Source organism: Rhinichthys klamathensis, unplaced genomic scaffold (genome assembly GCF_029890125.1).
Source record: "Rhinichthys klamathensis goyatoka isolate OS25496 unplaced genomic scaffold, OSU_Roscu_1.1 h1tg000476l_1, whole genome shotgun sequence".
Classification (NCBI taxonomy): Eukaryota; Metazoa; Chordata; class Actinopteri; order Cypriniformes; family Leuciscidae; genus Rhinichthys; species Rhinichthys klamathensis.
In genome coordinates, this window is record NW_026606964.1 from 187,501 (window position 1) to 208,576 (window position 21,076).

At 41.6% G+C, this 21,076-nt stretch overlaps 1 protein-coding gene across 4 annotated transcripts in view; it reads right to left on the reverse strand.

Annotated features, from left to right (window-relative positions):
- Positions 1-20,525, reverse strand: part of nrp1a (neuropilin 1a) — a 75,128-nt gene extending 54,603 nt beyond the window's left edge. For all 4 annotated transcript variants that reach the window (XM_056237042.1, XM_056237041.1, XM_056237040.1 and 1 more), the window contains exons 1-3: positions 19,896-20,525; positions 17,898-18,072; positions 223-404 (exon numbers count right to left, since the gene is read on the reverse strand). In XM_056237042.1, the coding sequence (XP_056093017.1) occupies positions 223-404; positions 17,898-18,072; positions 19,896-19,962 (424 nt within the window). In that variant the 5' untranslated portion in view covers positions 19,963-20,525. The remainder of the gene's footprint in view (positions 1-222; positions 405-17,897; positions 18,073-19,895) is intronic.
- Between the last annotated feature and the right edge of the window lie 551 nt (positions 20,526-21,076).

The following is a 21,076-nucleotide window of genomic DNA, read 5'->3' on the forward strand; positions in this document are numbered from 1 at the left end:
TGCGTTATCGACTGATCGTCTCTCCCACTGGGACTGACTGAGGAAACAGAAAGTGTTCTCCTTCGCTTATGTCTGTCCTTATATGGTTGTTACTCTCCTCCTGTAAGTTTATGCATCTTTCTTAAACCGTTATAGATGTTGAAGTAATATGGTGAATCTGATTGGATGATTCACGGTTGAAGCTGATATTCGCCTTTGAGTTCTCATCATGTTCTCACTCACCCGTTTTGAAGATCTCGTAGCGGATGGAGAAGCCAGCGCCGTGAGTCTCGTAGTCAGACACAAACTTGATGAAGAGCTGGTTCCCAGAGGAGATCAAGGGAGAGGGAGCGATCTTCCCACAATACTTCCCGACCAGCTGCCCGCTCTCATCCACCCCATCCCTCACTTCCACATAGTCATATCTGCACAGAGAGACACACACACACACACACAAAGATTTGGTCATCTAAACATCTAAAAAAAAAATTAGCATGTCAGTTCATTCAGACAGTTTCTTTCAATGAACCGGTTATGGATATTTTCACTTACATTTATAATATCATAAAGATTTAAAAAAAAAAAAAACTTTAAAAAACAATGACTAGGTAGTGAACACCTGCATGTGCTAAATCTGTAAATAAAGTAGAACCATCATTATGTCTATGGGATGTCTATGGGATTAAAACCCAACATGTATGTGTGTGTGTTAGAGAGAGAGAGAGAGAGAGAGGGTTTGTGTGCAAGTGTGTGTGTGTGTTCGTGTGAGAGAGAGAGAGTGTGTGAGAGAGATAGAGAGAGTGTTTTTGTGCAAGTGTGTACGTGTTTATGTGTGTGCAAGTGTGAGAGAGAGTGTGTGTGTGTGTGTGTGTGTGTGTGTGCGTGTGTGTGCGAGTGTGTGTGAGAGAGAGAGAGAGAAAGAGAGAGAGAGAGAGAGAGAGAGAGAGAGAGAGAGAGAGAGAGAGAGTGTGTGTGTGTGTGTGCGCGCGCGTGCGACTGTGAGAGAGAAAGAGTGTGTGTGTGTGTGTGTTTAGCAATTTGCACACACTCTTTCTCTCTCTCTCTCTCACACACACACACACACACACACACACACACACACACACACATACACGTTCCACTTGTCCTCAAAATAGAATTTCAACCCTAAAGCTATTGGTTTGTGCCGCCACATAATTGAGTCGGCGACAGTTTGGAAGACTGTTGCACAAATGGCAGCACGTGCACACACAAAAACCCACGTGCACACACACACACACACACACACACACACACACACACACACACACACGGTAATATTGTGTCTGTAATACAAGACGAGAGAAGGTGGGTGGTCCTGCCTCAGCTAGCGAGCGAGTGAGATGGGATGAAAAACTAAAGCTGATGTGAATTCTCCCTTGTTTTAAGTCTGTTTGTACAATAAACTCCACATACTGATATAATAATGCTGAATTTCAATTGGGGGTGTGCTCAGCGTGGAATATGATTGACAGCAGGGTCTTGTTTCCATGGCGTTTAATCACCCCTGACACCCGTAACCGCGGGATAGGCGGGAGGAAACGAGAGCAAAGCATCATGGGGAGTAGAACGGTCTATTTCTTTTCAAAGAATTGCAGTTTGATTTCTCAAAGCATATTAGGGATGCAGAACTAAAATCTCGCCCGTGCATAATATCATTTCATTATTTTGAGAGGAGTATTAAAATATATATACATATATATTATGCATGTGCATAATAGCCTAGATATGCAACAGAAGATCTCCCTGCTCAAGAAAATGGTTTATTCCACCTGCCACACATTACAGGAGGAAATGTGTGAAAATTTAACGAAGGTATCGCAGACAGAATGTGTGTCTGTGTGTCAGTGTGTCCAGGGGGGTTACGGGAGGCGTTAAAATTGGGGCGCGCCTCATACTGTGCATTCAGTGATATAAAGGTTGGTTTGTTTCACACCGTTGGGGGTGCCGATACCGTATGTGTGCGAGTGGAAGGGACGGAATATGAGAAGCATGCCGCTCTCTGAAATTGGGTCCCCTGAGGGGGCGGTAATGTAGAGATGACTTCACCCGTGTCTCTCCGCTTGGCTGGCCTGATGGAAGAGGCCTAGCACTCCATCAGTCACAGCAGAAGAGAGTGCCACGGATCTAATGCTACATATACAATGAAAACACATTTAAACTGGCAGGTAAGGAAAGTCTCTGCGAAAATACCACACAACCATAACCTTTTTTTGCTCACCAGGCGAAGTTTCTAGCTACTCAGCATTTCACTGGACACAATTTTGACATCGATGGGGAAAAACTGCCATATAGATATTTTTAATATTATCTCATATTTTGGCAGCAGGAATATTAGGCTGCTGTCACTTTAAGACATGATGCACGGATCCATTATACTGTTACACGTGTGTTTTCTTTCTCAACTGTTTACTTTCGCTGAAAACATAACTGATTGTGTTTACGTGAATATTCATCAATATTTTGTGTGTATTTTCACTGTTAAAGCGCAATAAGCAGTGAAAAAGAACTCAATTTAGTTCTGAGAGATGGCTTTATGTGTGTGTACTCTGGGTGTGAGCAAAAAATCTGCGGGAATGAGTGAAATTATGCACAATACATGCAATCCCACAACGAAACACAAGCCCTGTAACAACAACAATATTCATCCGGAGCAAATCAATCGAGTGAGTGAGGAGAGGCGGGGTTGTGTGTAACTCGCTGTCGGAGAGATGAGAGAGAGAGAAAGAACAGCTGGAATCGTGTATCTATTCTGATATTTCAGTATCGATAGTTTGTTATTTCAGATGCCTTTTTAAAAGACTACAATTTAAAACTGTATATATTATATATAAAATAGGGCTGTCAAATGATTAATCACAATTAATCACATCCAAAATAAAAGTTTGTGTTTACATAATATATGTGGGTGCACTGTATATAATTATTTTGTATATATATAAATACACACACATGCATGAATATTTAAGAAAAAAATATTATTTACATATAAAATATTTATATTTATGTATAATATAAATTATATATAAATCTATATACAGTATATACATGCAAATATTTCTTAAATATATACAAGCATGTGTGTGTATTTATATATATATAAAATAATTATACACAGTGCACCCACATATATTATATAAACAAAAACTTTTATTTTGGATGTGATTAATCACGATTAATCATTTGACAGCCCTAATATAAAATTCAACCCGCCAAAGTGGCTAGTAGAAGTGACTGTGTTACACACCACTGCTGAAATTAAGGTTGGCGGGTGTAAATGTCAACCCCTGCACACAAGAAACTATACGTTCATGCAAATAGGGAATGACGTAACTCGTATAAAAATGCAATTTATTTAAAAATAGGACAATACAGTGAGGACCCATATGGACCCTCATGAGTGTTTGTGTAGGTATGTAAAAAAAAGCAAAAAAAAAAAAAATTGTCAAGTCATCCTCATTTATATAGCGCTTTTAACAATGTAGATCGTTTCGAAGCAGCTTTACAGAGATAAACGTAATATAATTTAAGGTAACACAGATTGGTTTGGTTTTATAGCGGTTCTTGAATAATGTTATTTTCCAGCTAAAGTTAGACCAACATATCGACACAATAAAAACAAACACATGTGCAAACAAACCTTTTCAGAAAGCTTTCCCCAAGCACATGACGTTTGCAGAGCTATGACCTCACTCTGTTTGGCTCGGCCGCTCGGGTCTACTGTTTTGTGCTTGGTGCCATTTTTTTGCACGCTGTTCTGTTTTTCAGCCCCTGCCCTCTTCCTCTTAAGGCCAGCTGTGGAAACAGCGCTTCTGCACCCACACAAACAAGCTCTGTTCTCCTCTTCTCCTTTATCAGTCTGAGCAGGAGAACTCAGTCTACCTTCAGCCCCATCATGGCACATTTACACAGGAATCCAGCCAATGCACTTACGCTTTTACTCACTGCCTTTATTACGGCACAGTGGCCATAAAAAGCAGTCATTAACTCTCCCAAAGACTTATTTTGTTTTCTCTCATCACTCTGGCTGGACTAGGATTCTGTTGAGCCTGACTTACTAAAGTTAGGTCAAATGATTCAGAGCTCTGAGTAAATTATATGAGAAGACGAAGAGAAGGAAAGCTTAGAGTGATGACCGTCAACATCATTATTTTAATGCGGATGTAAACCCCTGTATTCAAGTCTAAACATGTTCCTGTTCCAAATGTCCTCAAACAAACATAGACCAACCCGATCACTAAAACCAGAAGGCAATCGTTGTTTGGTAAGCATCTTGTCCAAGGCTCTAGCCCAATCTCTAACCAAAGAATCTGCCTGGTGGATTGGACTACTTTCTACTACTTTAGTTGTTGGTAACAGAACAAAATTTCAAACAATTCTGATCTGAGAATTAGGTTTAGGTTATGAGCTTGATTTTTCGCCCCTGTCTCAAATTATGCATTTCGTTGTACCTGTGCTTGTGAAGTTGTGACGACTATGAGAATGAGTAAGGTGTCAAGGTTTCACTTCACTCTTTTAACAGCCACCATAAGTCTACACAAATCCGCACTGCCCAACAGCCTACATGGAAATATGTTATCAAAGTGTGGATTTAAAAGAGTACTGAAAGGACATTTAGGACGGGTTGGGTTAGGACTAGAATTTGGGGCAACAATTTTATTAACCAAACACTTCCTCTCTGATTTTAGAGGTAGATTATTTCTAGGCTGTTCCAGCTCCAACAAGTATATTGATTCAGGAGCATGTCCTACTTGACTACATCGCATCACGATTGGAAGAACATGCAAGTCTGCACACTAAGTGGCTGTAAAATCCCAACCAAGAGAGTAAAAAGAGAGTACAGTTTGTAGTGAATCAGAGACTGGTCTGTATACAGATGCTTTGGTGCAGTAATGTGTGAAGATCTTTGACAGTAGCGTCTCAGCTCAAGATGGAGAGCATCAGTCTTCTTCAGATCTGTCTGTTATGCTCTCTCCTTCCTCTTTCAGTCTGTAATTTCTCCCTGCTCTTATGGCTAGCTGAATGATACCTCTACCTTGAGACACACACACAAGCACGCACACATTTTCTCTCTACTTTAAATCCCACCCAGGTAAACTCAAGCGTGACCAGACCTTTGAAAAATTGATGCAAGCGTTATCCTGCAAAAGATTTGGGGGTTTAAGAAGTCGTTTCCTCCTCAGTGGTGCCGTGAGAATCAAAGGCGTGTTATCGGATTTCAGCAAGTCTGTCACAGAATCACAGTCACCGTTGCACAACCGTAGTCACAGCAGAGGTAACATTACACTGTACTACAAGCTCTCCTCAAGACATCCTTTTCGCTATGGCTTTGAAAAACAGCAGGCTTCTCCTGCCGGCCTGCATGTAAAGTCTTAGCACCTTCAGAAATCTTGTTTATTGCATTCTCTAGTCAGGCGCGGCACTTGTTCCCTAACACAGATGGACCTTGTAAAGCTGGAGTGGGAGGTATTAGAATAAGATGCAGATGGAACTGCAGTAGTCGCCTCAAGGCCAGTGCTGCTTATGAAAAAAAGAAATGTCTTTAAGCATTCAAGCCACATTCTCATTTCTGTTTTTAAAGACTACTCGGCACAGGCTGCGCACAGTTTCATCCCATTCCGCGAGCTTAGTGGATCCGGAGTGCCAACTTGGCCCTGCTAATCATCTGCAGGGCATTATGGGATTGACTGCAGAGGCCATTTTACATTCGGAGAAAGACTTTTTCCTAGAGTGGTCTGTGTAGAACAGTATTTGCTAATCTATTTCTTCGGGAACTTGCGGGAGTCTGAAACTGCAAGATGGAGTTTGCCGTTAACAGAGCAAGAACAAACAGCAGGGACCGATTTTAAAATGAGGTTTTGCCCCTGAAGCTAAGAAGAGAGGTGTAAAGCATTCTCATCAAGTACAGAGTCCCCAATTTCTCAGACCAGACACCTCTTCACCTGCCCCGGGTCTTAAACCATCCCCGTGCTCCACCCGGTCTCCGCCTGCTTCATTTTATGACCCCACAAGAGAAAGCAGACAGATTGATTTTTAATACATTCCCCCTCTCTCTGTCTCGCTGCTCTGCCTTTTCCCTCTTTGATTGTTCAAGATCTTTTGGCCTACACCACTGGACTGTTGTTAGGGATTGTGATCCAGTCTCTAAGGCCCCTTCTCTGTCTCTCTCACACACACACACACACACACACACACACACACACTTAACCAAACCATAATAGTGGTGAAAATAGCTTGCCAATCCAAAGGGGAAATTAAAACAAAAAGGATGAACCTAATTCTCAGAGACCTTCACTTCACTGCCTTGCTATGTTAGCAGACAATCCTGCTACAGGGATAGTAATGGCTACGCCATACAGAACGGTCAGATGGGAAAAGTAGCACTTATTTGCAGGCCTAGGGTTAAAACAATCAACCACAAGCTAACAAATTTTCCATAGACTCACAGACTTGGGGCTGTTACCTACACCCCACATAAGCATTCACAGACACAAAATTATGACCAGCGTGATCTACAATATAGGGCAGTACATTTTATCCATCACCGGAGGGAAAGATTAGGTTTGACTTGCCCTTTTCGAAACAATCACTCTTTTCTCAAATTTTCCTTTGAGATAGAGAGAAGGCTGAGGGGACGTACAAGTCATCATTGTCCTAAAGAAAGTGCAAACATGTAGAGCTGTAAACTGCCGAGGGACTCTGACCCAAACATCATATGCAAAAAAACAAAACAAAAGAAACACCAAGATACTTTCACTTACTTCGCCCATGCCGAACAAGGTTAACATTTCCAGACTTTTTTCTGTTTTAACAGCTCAAGCCTTTAGGGGACACAGTAGCAGCTCGCTCACCAAATCTGTCTACCATTCTCCATAGTATGTGACAAGCGTTAACCAAGCCTACTGTAATGGGCTCCTGCAGCCGCAAGCTGCATTTGGAACGATAATAACCTCTCCGCTGTCACTCAAAATGTTAGTAAAACAGACGAAAAAGGAGTTGGGGTTGGGACCAGAGTCCGTTACAACAGTACAGAGAATGAAAACACTCCCTGATGGAGTTATTAGCTTACATGCGACTGTTGAAGAGTGTAGAGGGAGGGGACATGACTTGAGGCTATGGCTATGAAGTTAAACCTGTGTTTTATGATTACTGAGTAACTACTTTGTCGGCTTAGGGGTGCTTTTGTTTATTTTGTTATTATTTTTTACTATAGCTTTTGAAATGACTGGTTGGCTATGAGCAACCCTCTGTCGAAAAGGGCATTCTTTTTGTCTCACGATAATTAAATATTGTTTATTCAATTAAGTTTGTGTGTGAAAGTACCTTTACACACTGCATGTGTGCTGTTGACCTAAAATAGACTTTCTCAAATTCAAGCCAACATCAGAATTAACAGAACATAATTTAAAAATGGGTGCAAATCATGTTTCATGTTCCCCAGTGACTAATGTGTCTGTCCAAACAACCATCCAGTGTTTTAACATTCCTTCCTAAACACAAATGATTAGAGCCGCACCATTTAGAAACGGGTGGCACTGAGCGCATGTGGTGCAGGGCTGGCGAAGGGTGTGGACATGTCAAGCGGTTCAATACTTTTCAATTCTGTGAGAGTAAATTACATCAAACCAGCCCCAGTAGCCACAATCGCAGAGAGGTCTTGAGCGTCATACTTAATCTTTGAGACATATTTTTAGATGCTAATTTATTTAGAATGGGCGCGGTGCAGGAGACCTCGCCGCACGCTTTCATAAATGGCAATTATGATTAACATTGATGGATTTAGCGTGTCCGCTTTCATTAGCACTGCTAATTAGGCTGTTCGGAGAGACATGGATTCCCAACAATCACATTAATGAATTCCAGTATTTTGAGGGAATTATTGCGTACTGCACTACTAACCGTTTATAGTCTGTAATAGGCAATAACCCGATGAAAAAGGCAGCAGTAAAAGCTGAGAAAGCATACAAAAGATACAAGTGTGATACACTGATTGCAAGCTATCCATTTTTTGGTTTACTCCTCTGAGACAACTCCTTGTCCTTCTTCTTAACCACATCCAACTTGTTGAACTTAATTTTTTGTCAGGGAAAAGCAGAGAGGACCATAAGACAAAGAGGGCACTGTGCTACCACTACATTATTAATTCTCCTCTACAATGGTGCACGTCAGAAAACGATTCTGTTTCTCTTCAATACATCATCTGTCACTATCCATTAAAGCAATTTTGCTGGAAAACAGAAAGCATTATAGTTTAGAATTCGAAGAAACACAGAAGCCATATTAGACCACAAAATGCCCCTATTTAGAATCTAACATCCTATTCTCGTTGGAGGAAGGAGCAAGAGCAATTAATTAGAGTTCTGCCCAGGGGGCAAAATGGCTAATATGCATTTACTGATTAAGTGAAACGCGTACACTAAGCGAGCCGCGGCGTAGAGCTCGGTTAGGCTACATCAGAGTGCCTAATGTACAATTCCCAAATGATCCAATATAAACACAGCTGAAGGAGCTTGAGGAAGTTCTGTCATCATCAGCCAGCAGGGCAGGATGGATCTGTGTATCATCCACTGACAGGATATGATGAGGAACCGCACTGAATTGGCTTACCTTTACCTCAGAGATTTAGCCTCAGTGTAGCAATGACATGAAGGAAGCTGCTGCAAACTTGCTGCAATTTAGGAAAAAATAAGTTATGACCTGGGCAAGAGTTAAATGTTATTACTACAGATTGGAATTCAACTGTGCATTTTTCACAAAAATGTATAACTATACAGCATGAACACTGAAACAGTGGATATGTGTTGGTTAATCACTTGAGTTAACATGTTGATTTCCAATCTGAAGCGATAAACCATTAGAGTGCTGAATTATATTAGATGTTAATAGGATTCAGCTAAAAATACATTTTATATTAGTATATATATTAGGGATGCCACAATTCTCAATATAATATTGAACCGTTCGGTACGACATCCACGGTTCAATACGCGCTTGTAAATTGTGGTTTTTCGGTTTTACGTGTAAATTATTTATGTGCGTTTTATTTCTCTCCGAATTGACTGTTTGTGTGTGCCTGTAAGTCTACGAGCTGAGATGAGGAAACTCCTCCCCGCGACGGCCGCGAGTAAGTTAGGGGGCTACAGTACCTGGAAGCGCCGGCGTCTTTCAAATCCGTGGTGTGGGGACATTTCGGTTTTGCCGTTGAGTATAATACCGAGGAAGAAAAAAAACGGTAAACAAAAAAATGCCTGTGTGCAAGCATTGTTTTACACGTGTAGCCTACTCAAACGGAAACCTCAAAATACAGGAATAGATAGCTGACCTAAGTGAAATTGCACTTTACATTCTGAATGAAGGACACTGTACTGGATTACTGTTAAGTTTATTTAAGATGGTTTATTTATGTTTACCGAAGTGCAAGTATGTTTATTTGAAATGGTCAATTTATGTTTACCAACTTCACATGTTTATTTTCAAAATTTAGGAATTTCTGTGTTCCCCAGTTTGTACATGGGCTACCAGCAGCTGTGAAATGTCAGTGTTAATTTTATATTATACTACACACTAGGAACTAGTGGACTTTTTTTAGAGTATTGTAATAAATCGTTTTTATTTTTTTCTCCTTAACCTCTCACTGTTCCTATTGGCTAAGCATAGAATAACAAAAAAACACTCTTATGTGTCAAGCCATCAGAACCGAACCGAACCGAAAACCGTGGTTAAAAAACCGAGGTATGTATTGAACCGTGGGCTAACTGTATTGTTGCATCCCTAATATATATATATTCAATGTATGTTGTTGTACACAGGAGAGGAAGAGAGTACAACAATCCATTCTAGTCCATGAATAGGACAATGGAAAAAGAAATTGCACTATATGGTGTGCAAGGGACACAGGTCTTCATTCGGTCTCTGCCAGGAGCCCATTTCACTGGCCATTACTAAGAGAATAGCCACCATTTGTCCCACCTTGACATCTGATAGGGGGTATTATTACTGAGCCAGAGTGGCCACTGCCCTCTGGAGAAGGGTCCATGGTTAAGAAGATGAAAAGTCAAGCTATAGAAAAGGACGTGGATTGAGTATGAGGGAAGGAGGTGGCTGGCTGGGGTCAGAGGGCAGATGTGCACGGTCTTCCATTAAAAATACTATGCAATCCCCCTACCACCCAGTAACCCCAATGTCTCCCACCCCTGGGCTGTAACTGATTCTGCAGTGGTAGAAAGTGACATGTGAGCCTCTCCTCTAATGAGGTCTAAATTCATTCCTGCTATATACAGAGTGAAACAGGGTCAGCTTAAAGGTAATACCTTTTGCTATGCTTATTACAATTACTAATACTAATTATTTGGAGATATATGAAAAGATCCCGCAGGTTAGAATGTCTGACATGACACTACTCCGACAGCAAAAAAAAAAGGAAAAGAGAGTTGTAATAGATGTGTATCTAAGTGCATTATTAAATAAAACAACCCACAAATCTAATTTAGCATTGCCAGAATAAGCTGATGATAAAGATATGACCTACTGCCCAAATGATGACTGTTAATGTAGAGTATGAGACGACGAGCTTACATAAAGGAAACAAGACCATTGCTTAACTATCTGGCCCATCTACACACTGCAGTCTAATAAGTGCTCTCTAGTTGGTAATGAACAGACTGCTTAGGGAGGTCAACTAGAGGTAAACCAGTGGGTGGCGTGCATCAGAGAAAGAGAAAGAGAGAGAGGTAGACAGAAAGAGAAAGATTTACAGAGAATTTGCATGGATGAGAGCATGAGGTCCCTCTGGGCTGTGTCCTGGGTCACTTGGAGTTTCCCCATAATGTCTCATGTCCAGCTCATTCTTTCTTTTAGAGGAAAACTGTGGCTATAACTGCACTAAGAGTAATTTAATTAACTTGCTTTCCTTGCGTGTCTTGCTGCCTTTCCTTCCCTTCACCCCCTCACTTTCCTCCTCATTCAGGCTTATACAATGAAGGCGGCCGATGGAGGCAGGGAATGGATAAAAAGTACCGCCTTTGACTAAGTCAGAATCATATCTCATGGGAACAGTGTCATGGTCAACAGTGACACACGGAATTAGTACACACACACACACACACCCTTCCGATGCTGATTTTTGATTGCATAAGCGGAAGGAGAACAAAAGAAAAATATTTGCTTTGTCAATTCTCAGACATTCCTTTCAAAATCTTGGTATTTGACTAATTTCTTTATTCTTTGTGTGCCCTTATTCATTATCATGTACAGTATATTCTCAATGTATCTCTTTCCTTTCCCAACAGGATATCTGTTATCTTCAAAAAGGAAATCAAGCTCCTGGAATTACACACTCTAAAGGGCACACACTGAGACAACCAGGTGGTGTGTTGTTTTCTTTCTATTGCAATTCCGGTGCATTCTGTTGTGGCCCGGGCAATGTGCTCATGTCGAAGTGTGTGCATGCATATGTGCGGTGTCTTGCCGTGCAGCAGTTTGATCAAAGCGTTGATGCCAAAGATGATGCCAAAGTTTGGAGGGCAAAATGACCTATCCATTCACAAACCCACACTGCCGCTGCCAACTTGGAGACCTCGTGGAAGATAATTAGCTCAGTATGCATGCTATGACCAGCAGACCTGCTGGAAAATGGAGGAGAGGATAGGAAAGGAGGGACTGACAGACTTAAGCTGGCATCCCACTAAGGGGTTGATTTACTCACAGGTCAATTTACAGCTTTTCAGATGAGACATGCTATTTAATGGCAAATTACAGTGTGAGAAAAATACCACATTCACACACAACCAAACCCCCTAAAACGAACACCAATCCTTTGAAAGACAAGACCAAGAGAAAAGCATACAAAAGGGGTGGACGAGCAGAGTGTGAACTGCCTCAACTTAATCAGAGAGCCTTTGCCCCATTCATCACTGTCTCTTTCCAGCCATCAAACTTACTACCAACACTGTCGTAGAGAAAACAAAGATGGACAGCCCTCAGCTACGATCAAACTAGAGTGAACGAATGAGAATGAGATCTCACAGCCAAAATTTACAAGAAAAAAAATCAAATATACAACCTGAAAAACTCAATTTGCCATCTTAGCGTGGTGCCCAAGTTGAGCTGAACCTTATCAAACTCAAATTCCCATCCAACTGGTCCCTTAAGCTCAGAGCCGTGTGGGCTGAACCATAGCTGGGCAGGAGCCCCATCAATCAAAAATAAAGGGCCATTTGCGGCTCTGGCGGCAAACTAAACAAGGCCAGCATGTGCAGACATGGTGCATTAGCTCTCAAACAGGACCACATCAATTAAAGCTTAGGCCCTTCTGATGCTCTCCTGGGGAGTTTAAAAAACCAGGTTGTCTTGAATCAGATCTTTAACCAATCGTGCTGAGAACCTTAACTCTTGGTTCCAAAGCAGTGGTAATTTCCCCCCATTCACCGCTTTCTCTCTCTCTCTCTCTCTCTCTCTCTCTCTCTCTCTCTCTCTCTCTCTCTCTCTCTCTCTCTCTCTCTCTCTCTCTCTCTCTCTCTCTCTCTCTCTCTCTCTCTCTCTCTCTCTCTCTCTCTCTCTCCTCTCTCTCTCTCTCTCTCTCTCTCTCTCTCTCTCTCTCTCTCTCTCTCTCTCTCTCTCTGTGTTCTCGTAAGTTCTCGGATTCCATATTAGGGCCTCTACATGGAAACATCTTGCCTTGTTGCTAATGAGCTTCATCTAAGCAAACTTAGAGATTTATGCTCCACTTCATTTTTAGCAGTTTAGACAGAGAACTTTTGCTTTTTGTAGATGAACCCTTTTTCCTGTGCTGACGTATTTCATATTGCTATTGCTAGACGGCACGGACAATTACATATGCCCATTTGTGCAAGACACGTCATCATCTTTTTGGTCTTCCTAACAGATAAAGACTTTATATTTAAATTTGTAGGTCTACATCAGCACATAGATGGCCTATGGATATTAACTTAATGACAACTTCAACAACAACTTTCCTATGACAACAGATTTCCTTACTAGCTTTATTATCATCTCACCGAGTCATATCTTTAAATCATAATCCAGTGTTGAGATAAACAAATTGTTCTTTAATCATGCATCTTGTAAAGATCCACTTAAGAACATCTGAGCTGGAACAAAAGGAAATGAGCAACAGGATTTTCTCAGCTGTGACGGCTCACAGCAGAGAACAGAAACTTCCATATCGGGAAACCTGTTCTCTGTGTGAAAGCTGGAGAGGCCGTTGCCAAATTCTCTTTAGAAGCTTCATCATTGTCAGAGGGGGAATTTTGAGATTTCTAATGTCTTCTGTGCTCTACTTTGACAAGGGAGGAGATTTGCTACTTCTTTGTTAATTCCTAATTGATTTTTTCTCACTCCTCACTCCCTTCTCTCTCATTTATCCAACTATAACTTGTACATCCTGGAATGTTTTGCTTTTAAATCTTTCCCTTTTTCATCCTATCCGCCTTCTGCCTCCTGCCTCCTCCTCTTCATCTACTCACTTTCTAACAGTCTCTTCCTTTTCTTCCCCACTTCATCACTCTCTCCTCCCCTCATAGATAAGCTCACGCTGAGTGGTGAAGTGCCTAGGCTTTCTAAGAGAGAGACGGAGAGCGAGAGAACGAGGAGGACATGAATCAAGCCAGTGACAGAACAGCAGGGAGGACAGCAGATGTCACAGAGAGAGAGAGCTTTTCAATCAGCCTGTCCTTCCAACACACGGGCCAAGGTGAAGCGCTTTAGCGGCGGAGACCCCTGGCCCTGACACACACATGCCGAAAGATACACACAATTTAATCTTTCTCATTAGCCGGAACGCTTTACAACCTCAGGTTGCCCAGTGTCATGTGAGAGGGTAGAGGGCCAAAGAGAAAATGAGGTGATGAAATGCATGCCTTGGAGGAAAATAATGAACACAACAAACAACATTTGTTTTAGATTTGTTTTAGAGCTATAAAATGTTTGCTAGCATAGCTCAGATAACTTGCCTACTGGGCAAATTTGATGAGAAAATTTCACAAGAAAAGTCTGATTGTATCTCTGAGGCACACTATGAAACATTGTTAGATCTCTTCAAACAATAGAGGCCTTTTTTCGAGGAGATGGTTTTACAAAATACTCCCCCCTGGCTTTCACTGGTCGAACAGACAAATAGCCACACCCCATTGGTTGAACTGTTTCCATGTTAGGCTGGTCAGGATTCTCAAACAAACAACGTTTAGAAAGCACCACGAGTCACAGAGTTGAAACTTTCCAGGGGAATCAACCTGTGAAATGATAGGAGCGAAATTACACACATCATCTTTTTTATACAAGTTTTTGAAATCTCTTGTTCTCAACAGTATGCGTAGCCAATGTGGGCACTTTTCCTATGTTTATGCCTCATTTTCCATCTGGACTGGCTTTAGTAACACCACCTTGCTCTTGCTCCATAAGACAGCTGCTGCCTCCTTTCCCTGTACCCAGAATTCAGCGCAGAGCCAGAACAAATGTGATTTAGAGGCAGTCTTAGGGACAAGAAACAACCTCCCAACACAGCAAACGGCTCAGCGCAGTAGCAAAAATCCCTTGCTTTGCGGTCTGCTTTCTGTCTGCTCTGCGACACAAAGCACATCAACCGTAAAGGGGAAAAAATGGCATCTTTGTGAAATGAAACAGGGAGTGGTACACCTGTTTTAGGAGCCCGGAAGGAGTCAGGCACGACTGTCTGCCTCTTATCAACGGCTCACGAATGGCCGGTACTGCTTTTGATCCTAAGATTGCCTCCCTGACCCTCCCTGAGAATAGATCGCAGTGCTTATGTTTGTTAACAGGGGCCATAAGTATTTAAAACAATCTCTGTCAGGCCAAGCCTCCTCCACTGCCCAGAGGTCAAAGCATTCCCTGCCTTTAAAAACCCTCGTCATTGAGGATGAAAGGAGGCCCGTTGCATTCTTTGGTTTTCCCTTCCGTGACAACCGCTGATGAATGTTCATGCCATACATCTCTCTCTGTGTTTATTCGTTGTGGAGGAAAGGAGAGGGCCAGCGTTAGGTATCTGGAAGAAGCAGGGAGAGTTACGACCATTCCCAGCCTGGCTATGGCACCTCTCAGTGGGGGAGAGGAGACCCACGGGGCCCCTGCACTGGAGCACACAAACAATGGATTGAGACCCTGCCATGAGTGGAAGAGCTGTGTTGATATTTAAACACCAGTGAGATCTACTGTTTCACCCTTTCTCTTCTCAGCCACAGCATTGATTCCCATGAACAGCAGGGCATCTGAGCAACTCAATGGCATCGGAGGCATTGAGTGTGTATCTTAAACCTAAAACTTCATAACTAAATCAAAGGCATCTACTGTTAGTGTCTCCATGACTAATCAGCTTTGTCCGAGTCTCTGAGCAACACAGATACAGGATGTGTGGTTTGTTTGGCAAGCCAAGAGTGTATTTGCTTTCTCTGCGGGACATGTGGCACTTTGCGGGCTGACCCAGCAGGGCGGCGCTGAAGGTTGGTCACTATAAAGCTGTGCTTTCAAGCTTAAGTCAGGCCTTTTAGTGACCTCCTTTGGGACCATTCTTGAGCAAGCATTCTCTGAATGCCATCTCGACTATTCACAAGTGCACACACACATGCACGAATCCAAACCGACTGGCCATTGTTGTGCCTTCTCTGACTAAGTACAAAGAATATTGCTTTAAGCAGCAAAGCTTTCCAGAGCAAAGCTACACTTGCCACGTTTCAACAATTCCCCCATCCAACACAACCCTTCACCGTTTCAAGACAGGAATCTAACAATCGGGAGGAAATGTTTCCAGTTTTTGTTTGGTCAGCGGATTGGGGCGCATCAATGATTCATAGTGCTGTCAGAGGAGTGTGTTATCTGCAGAGAGCGGCCTCTGACACAACACAGTACACACACACACGGAGACACACTATGACCTCAGTGAAGTCCATCTGCTTTAATAACACTAAATATACCAGTGTGACACATATTCAACAACCCTGTCATCCTTTTTTTTTACAGGAAAACCAGGTCATTTGCTCCAATCACAAACAAAACATCCCTGACATCATCATTCTCGTGAAACACCCACAGTCGACTCTGTTTTTTTTCACTAGTGGACATGAAGCATTTCTTGTTTGCTTTGTTGATAACGGACATGTTATGCTGAGCATGTGCGTTCCATTTGTTGCTAATTAGATTGCGAGCGGCGCACTGAAGCGTGTGTTGTAGCTTCCCTCGCTCGGCAGTCCATCTGATAAAGAAGCCATTTCGGCCATCAACAGTTTCCATTATGCAAGAGGCCCTTAATGTGTGTCCAGCTGAATCTGGGAGTCAAGAAAACACCCCCTAATCTACAGAAACCAGATCCGCCAAACAGATGTCTATCTGGTCTCAGAATTGAATTAGAGATAGAGGTGGTGGTGGTGGGGGGGTGTCGCTCATAACTTTCAGCCAATCACAACCAGAATTACTAAACAACTTCAAATTAGTTTGAATGGCCGCCGCTCTCCACAGCAATTTAAAATGATAGATTGAAGTGGAAAGATTATAGAGAGGTACTGAACCCCAGTGAACGGCATATGTTGCCTTGCAGGGGAAATACAACCGCAGCACGCTTTAGGATGGGGGAAAGCCCTGGAGCAGAGTTCCCGCAGAAAGGCAGGAGTGTGTCTTCAAGTTAGCACTTTACATAACTCGTTCTGCTATTTTATGAACCGCGACCACATGCGAAGGCATAATGCAAAACCAAGCATGGGCATTTGGCAAACGGTACAAAGAGAGTTTTTTTGAGTAACGATGAAGCCACTCAAATTGAAATGACTTCCAAACAATTTAATGCAATCACGAAATCACATTCTCAATCCAGCCGATTGGATGGGAGGGGCTAAAAATAAGTGGTATTGATGTCAGGCAAAAAATTGATTTGTTTTAGAGGCGGAGCAAGTTATTTTTTGATAGTTTTCAAAGACTTTTGGAATAAATCTCTGTTGAAAAATGAAGCTAGTATCCAGTTTGTGTGCAAGTCGGAAGGACTTTTAACTTCATAATCCCAAACAATTCCATATAAAAAGCCTGGCGCACTTTAAAGAGCTAATGTTAAACTCATTTATATCCACTGACTGCCTCGGGAGCTAAACTTGCAATTCTTTAACTTGGCTTGTTCGAACACAGGCAAACCATTTCTGGATAATTTCATTAGGAGGGCTCATTATGTCCTCACCGTGTGTATCCACACTCCATTCACTCTAAGTATGCCCTGGTTGGACATTTGTGTGTGTGTGACTGGAGGGGGGGGGGGGGGGTCTGCTCGTTTCTGGGCAGCGAAACCTGAACTCTCAGAAGAGACGGACCCCCTATGAGCAGACAGTGCAGGGTCATCTGGGGCTGTAAATCTCTGTAGGTTTACAGAGCCATAAAAAGGTAAAGATCCTGATAAACGGTGCCATTAATATGAGGCATTCAGTGAACACAAAGGACTCCAGGCGGAAGACTATCTGGGTGGAGGGGATACAGTAACAGAGTCGGCCACACTCTGACAGTACAATGACGTGCCTCAGACCCGCCAGCACAAACAAAGGAAACAGACGGAATGGGAAAGAAGAAAGAGCGAGAGAAGACGGTGGAAATAAGCTACACCAACCAAACCACATGTGAAGATGAATCATGATTAAAAAATAGCTTTCAATACCTTATGGTTTAACCTTTTAGCAGCGTGAAGACAGTATGTAAAAAGACAACACAAGTGTTGACTTAATTTGTGATGCATTTAAATTTTTTTTTGGGGGGAAAATCTAAATGAAATCAGCACTAAAAGAAGCCGAGCACACATGTGGCCCTCTGCTCTACACCAGATGAGCGTCTTGCACATACTCTGGCAGCACCAGCAGGGGGCGCACCGTCACACCAAATACTGAACACTGCACACTCACTTGCACTCTCTGTCTTCCAGGTCAAAGTGTGGGTTGAAGTTGATCAAAATCCTCTGGTTCGGTCCTGGAGCTGTAATCACCCATATGCATTTCTGAGACGGGTAGTAAGACACCGGATAACCGGGTGAAGTGAGGTAACTTGCAGCACTGATGTTGATATTGCCCCCACATTTGTCTGAAAGAACAGAAAAGAAAGAAAATATCATTCATGCTGCATACAATACATTATGATGTGTTTTGGAAGCTTGTGGAGGTCCACACTAGACTTTTCAGAAAGATCATGCTGATCGACCAGCCTCACCTTCTATGTTGGTTTACCAACCATTAATTCATACCTAAAGATAGAGAATACCTATAATAGGAACATAAACATGAGTTTTAACACAGTTAACAGTGGCTTTTGGTTCTGTAATGCTTTCCATGGTGTAAAAACAATCCATGTTCAATGTGACATTGTCTTAATGGTTTATTTTTAAACATATATTACCATACCGCTACTGTAGTTTGACATAAGAATGACTATGCCGTTTCTCTCCAAATATTCAGAATAACAGAGAAAATCTCCTCTAGTCATGACTGACCTATTTCTAAGCACTAAATAAAGGCTTGATATTTGCGCCTACATTTAATGTCATTATGTGGGAGGGAAGCATGACCTTTGTCTCTTCCATATTTTATTTATTTGCTCTTTCAACTCTACAGCTGATCAACACTGACTTTAATCAGATCCATCATCAACAAGCAAACTCATGGAGCACCACATGGCTTAACCGAGATGTTTACTACATATAAACACTAACTTTTTGTTAAATAAACATGAATATGGCAGGGCTTTAATGTAAAATTGTCAACATATAAAGTAATTATACAAAAACAACTCTAGATATTTGAGTGTCTTTCTAAACTCAAGAATCATCTCTGGATGAACGTGGTGTTTTAAATAAGGTCCAGTAAAGTTTAATGCATCGAAAGGCGGCTTTTTTATATTGTTAAAATACACCAAGAGTCGAGCAACACTCTATAATGACTCTTAAAAGTCCAGAATTTGTAATATTTCATCTTTATTTTAATCTATGGATTACAGTATATGCATGACTTATCTCATACATGTAAGTGACCTTGAAATTTCGCTTAAATCCGTTTAGACTTTATTACATTATGTGACTTTCTGTGATTTAGCAATGCACGCGCATGAGCGCGCAGACAGTGAAACATACAGGACTTCTTACAGTAAAAGAACTAAAATGGCCAAGTCAATAATACCTCAAACAACCTACATTTATAAATAATACTATAGCTATATTTATCTAAACGTATTCACAACTACGACTAATGGGACACATGTTTTATTACGTATAATAGTAATTCTTAATATCAGGGCAAACCAGATTTTCAGGAATAATTTAAACAATGTTATAAAGTAGTTTCCCTAATTTGGCCGAGATTAGGGCCAGTAACATAAAACATTTAAGTCATTAGATAAACAGAAAACTTTATTTAGCGCTTAAAAAAAAAAATCAATAAGTTATTAACAAACATAATGTAATGGTAATGATCGGTATTCAAATCTTAAACGTACTATATGAAAAGGAGTTTCATGACATTTTGAAATATTTTAACGCACATTAACTTTATGTTCATCATTTAAGGAATATAATAAAATAAGCCTATTTTTTTCATTTTAATAGATTACAATGAAAAATTAACAATATGAATGTAAAATAATATAGTCACGATTTTCTAGACATTAATATTATTAATAGAAGTTATTACGAAATATCATGCAGAATATTTGACCACAATCAGACAGTGCGTTTATTGTAATAAAACAAGAACTGAATATCGGCGCGGATGAAATGCCTGGTTTAGACTGGCCATCCAGTGCCAGAAACAGCGGCAGGTGAGAGCAGGTGACCGGACTCAAGTCGCAACCCCTCAGCTATAGCTTTCCTCGTGTAATCCCCCCCAAAAGTCACTTAAAACACCCCTGTAACTCACCATTTTTAATCGCACTGACGATGAGAAAGATTCCCGTAAAGAGGATCAACACTAATCCACAATGCATCCTCGATTCCTAGAGTTCTGCGTGTGAAATTTATACACAAATTTGAAAAATTAAGAAAAAAGGAAATCCTTAAATGATCGTGTAGGGATAATTCCTCTCGTTCGGATGGAAGGAAACCAAAAGAACGCGTAAAAGTGGCTGAGAGCTGTAGAAACGCGGGGTTTTGTGCGTCTTCAGGTCGCTTGCATCCTGCCATTCAGCTCTGGTTTCCTCTGCGCTCGCCCAGACGCGCTCTTCTCTCCTTTGCCATTTCCTTCAGCCTGTTAAATAATGACAGAAAAAACGTTGCAGTTCCGCGAAACAGACGAGCAAACGGCCGTAATCCTGTGCGTAAAGCGGGCGAGAGAGCTATACTTCGGCTAAAACTGACTTGGATAGGCGAATCAGCCTCCGCGTAGTAGCCCGGCGTTCTGCTTAGTCTCAAAATCTGAGTGAGGAACACAAACATCTGGCGATTGGCTTTGCCATAACAGCGTCTTAAACAAGGGATACACCCCCTAAATTACGTTTCTCTTCTTCCTAGAGTTTGTTGCTCTGCCGTGTGCCAGACGCGCAGGGGATTCTCATTGGTTTGATTACACATATGCAAAGCCCGACCTATATGGAGCCCAACCTCTCGTATAAAAGAGCCCAGAGACCCCTAGCTCTCCGTGAGACTCTGGCCAGCTCTCGCGCGCGGTGGAAGCGTCCTTTATGCCGAGCGACGATGAACTCGCTGACCAGAATAAATAAGTAACATTAGCCACTTAAATAGCTCTCAAAATGAAAACAGCACAATATTGTTTCTTATTTGCTATCTTGTCTATATTATTTTAGTATAGCCTTCTCCATACTTCACGTTTTTGCATATTTGTACACAAACAGCCGAAAGTTAAAGATTATTTTTTTTCTATATTTTAATCCAGAACTTCGTTCAATAGCCTATTGCACAATTCTAAGGGATGGAAATATTACAAATATGTAAATGCGTCCATATAGGGGTAATGTGCATATTTCCTTTAAAGGTTTATCACACTGAAATCTGTTGCCTCCTTAAAGCGCGTGTTTCATCCATTAATAGCTACAAACAGGAGCATTGCGCTTTACGCAGCATTATGCATAAATAAGTTGGTCG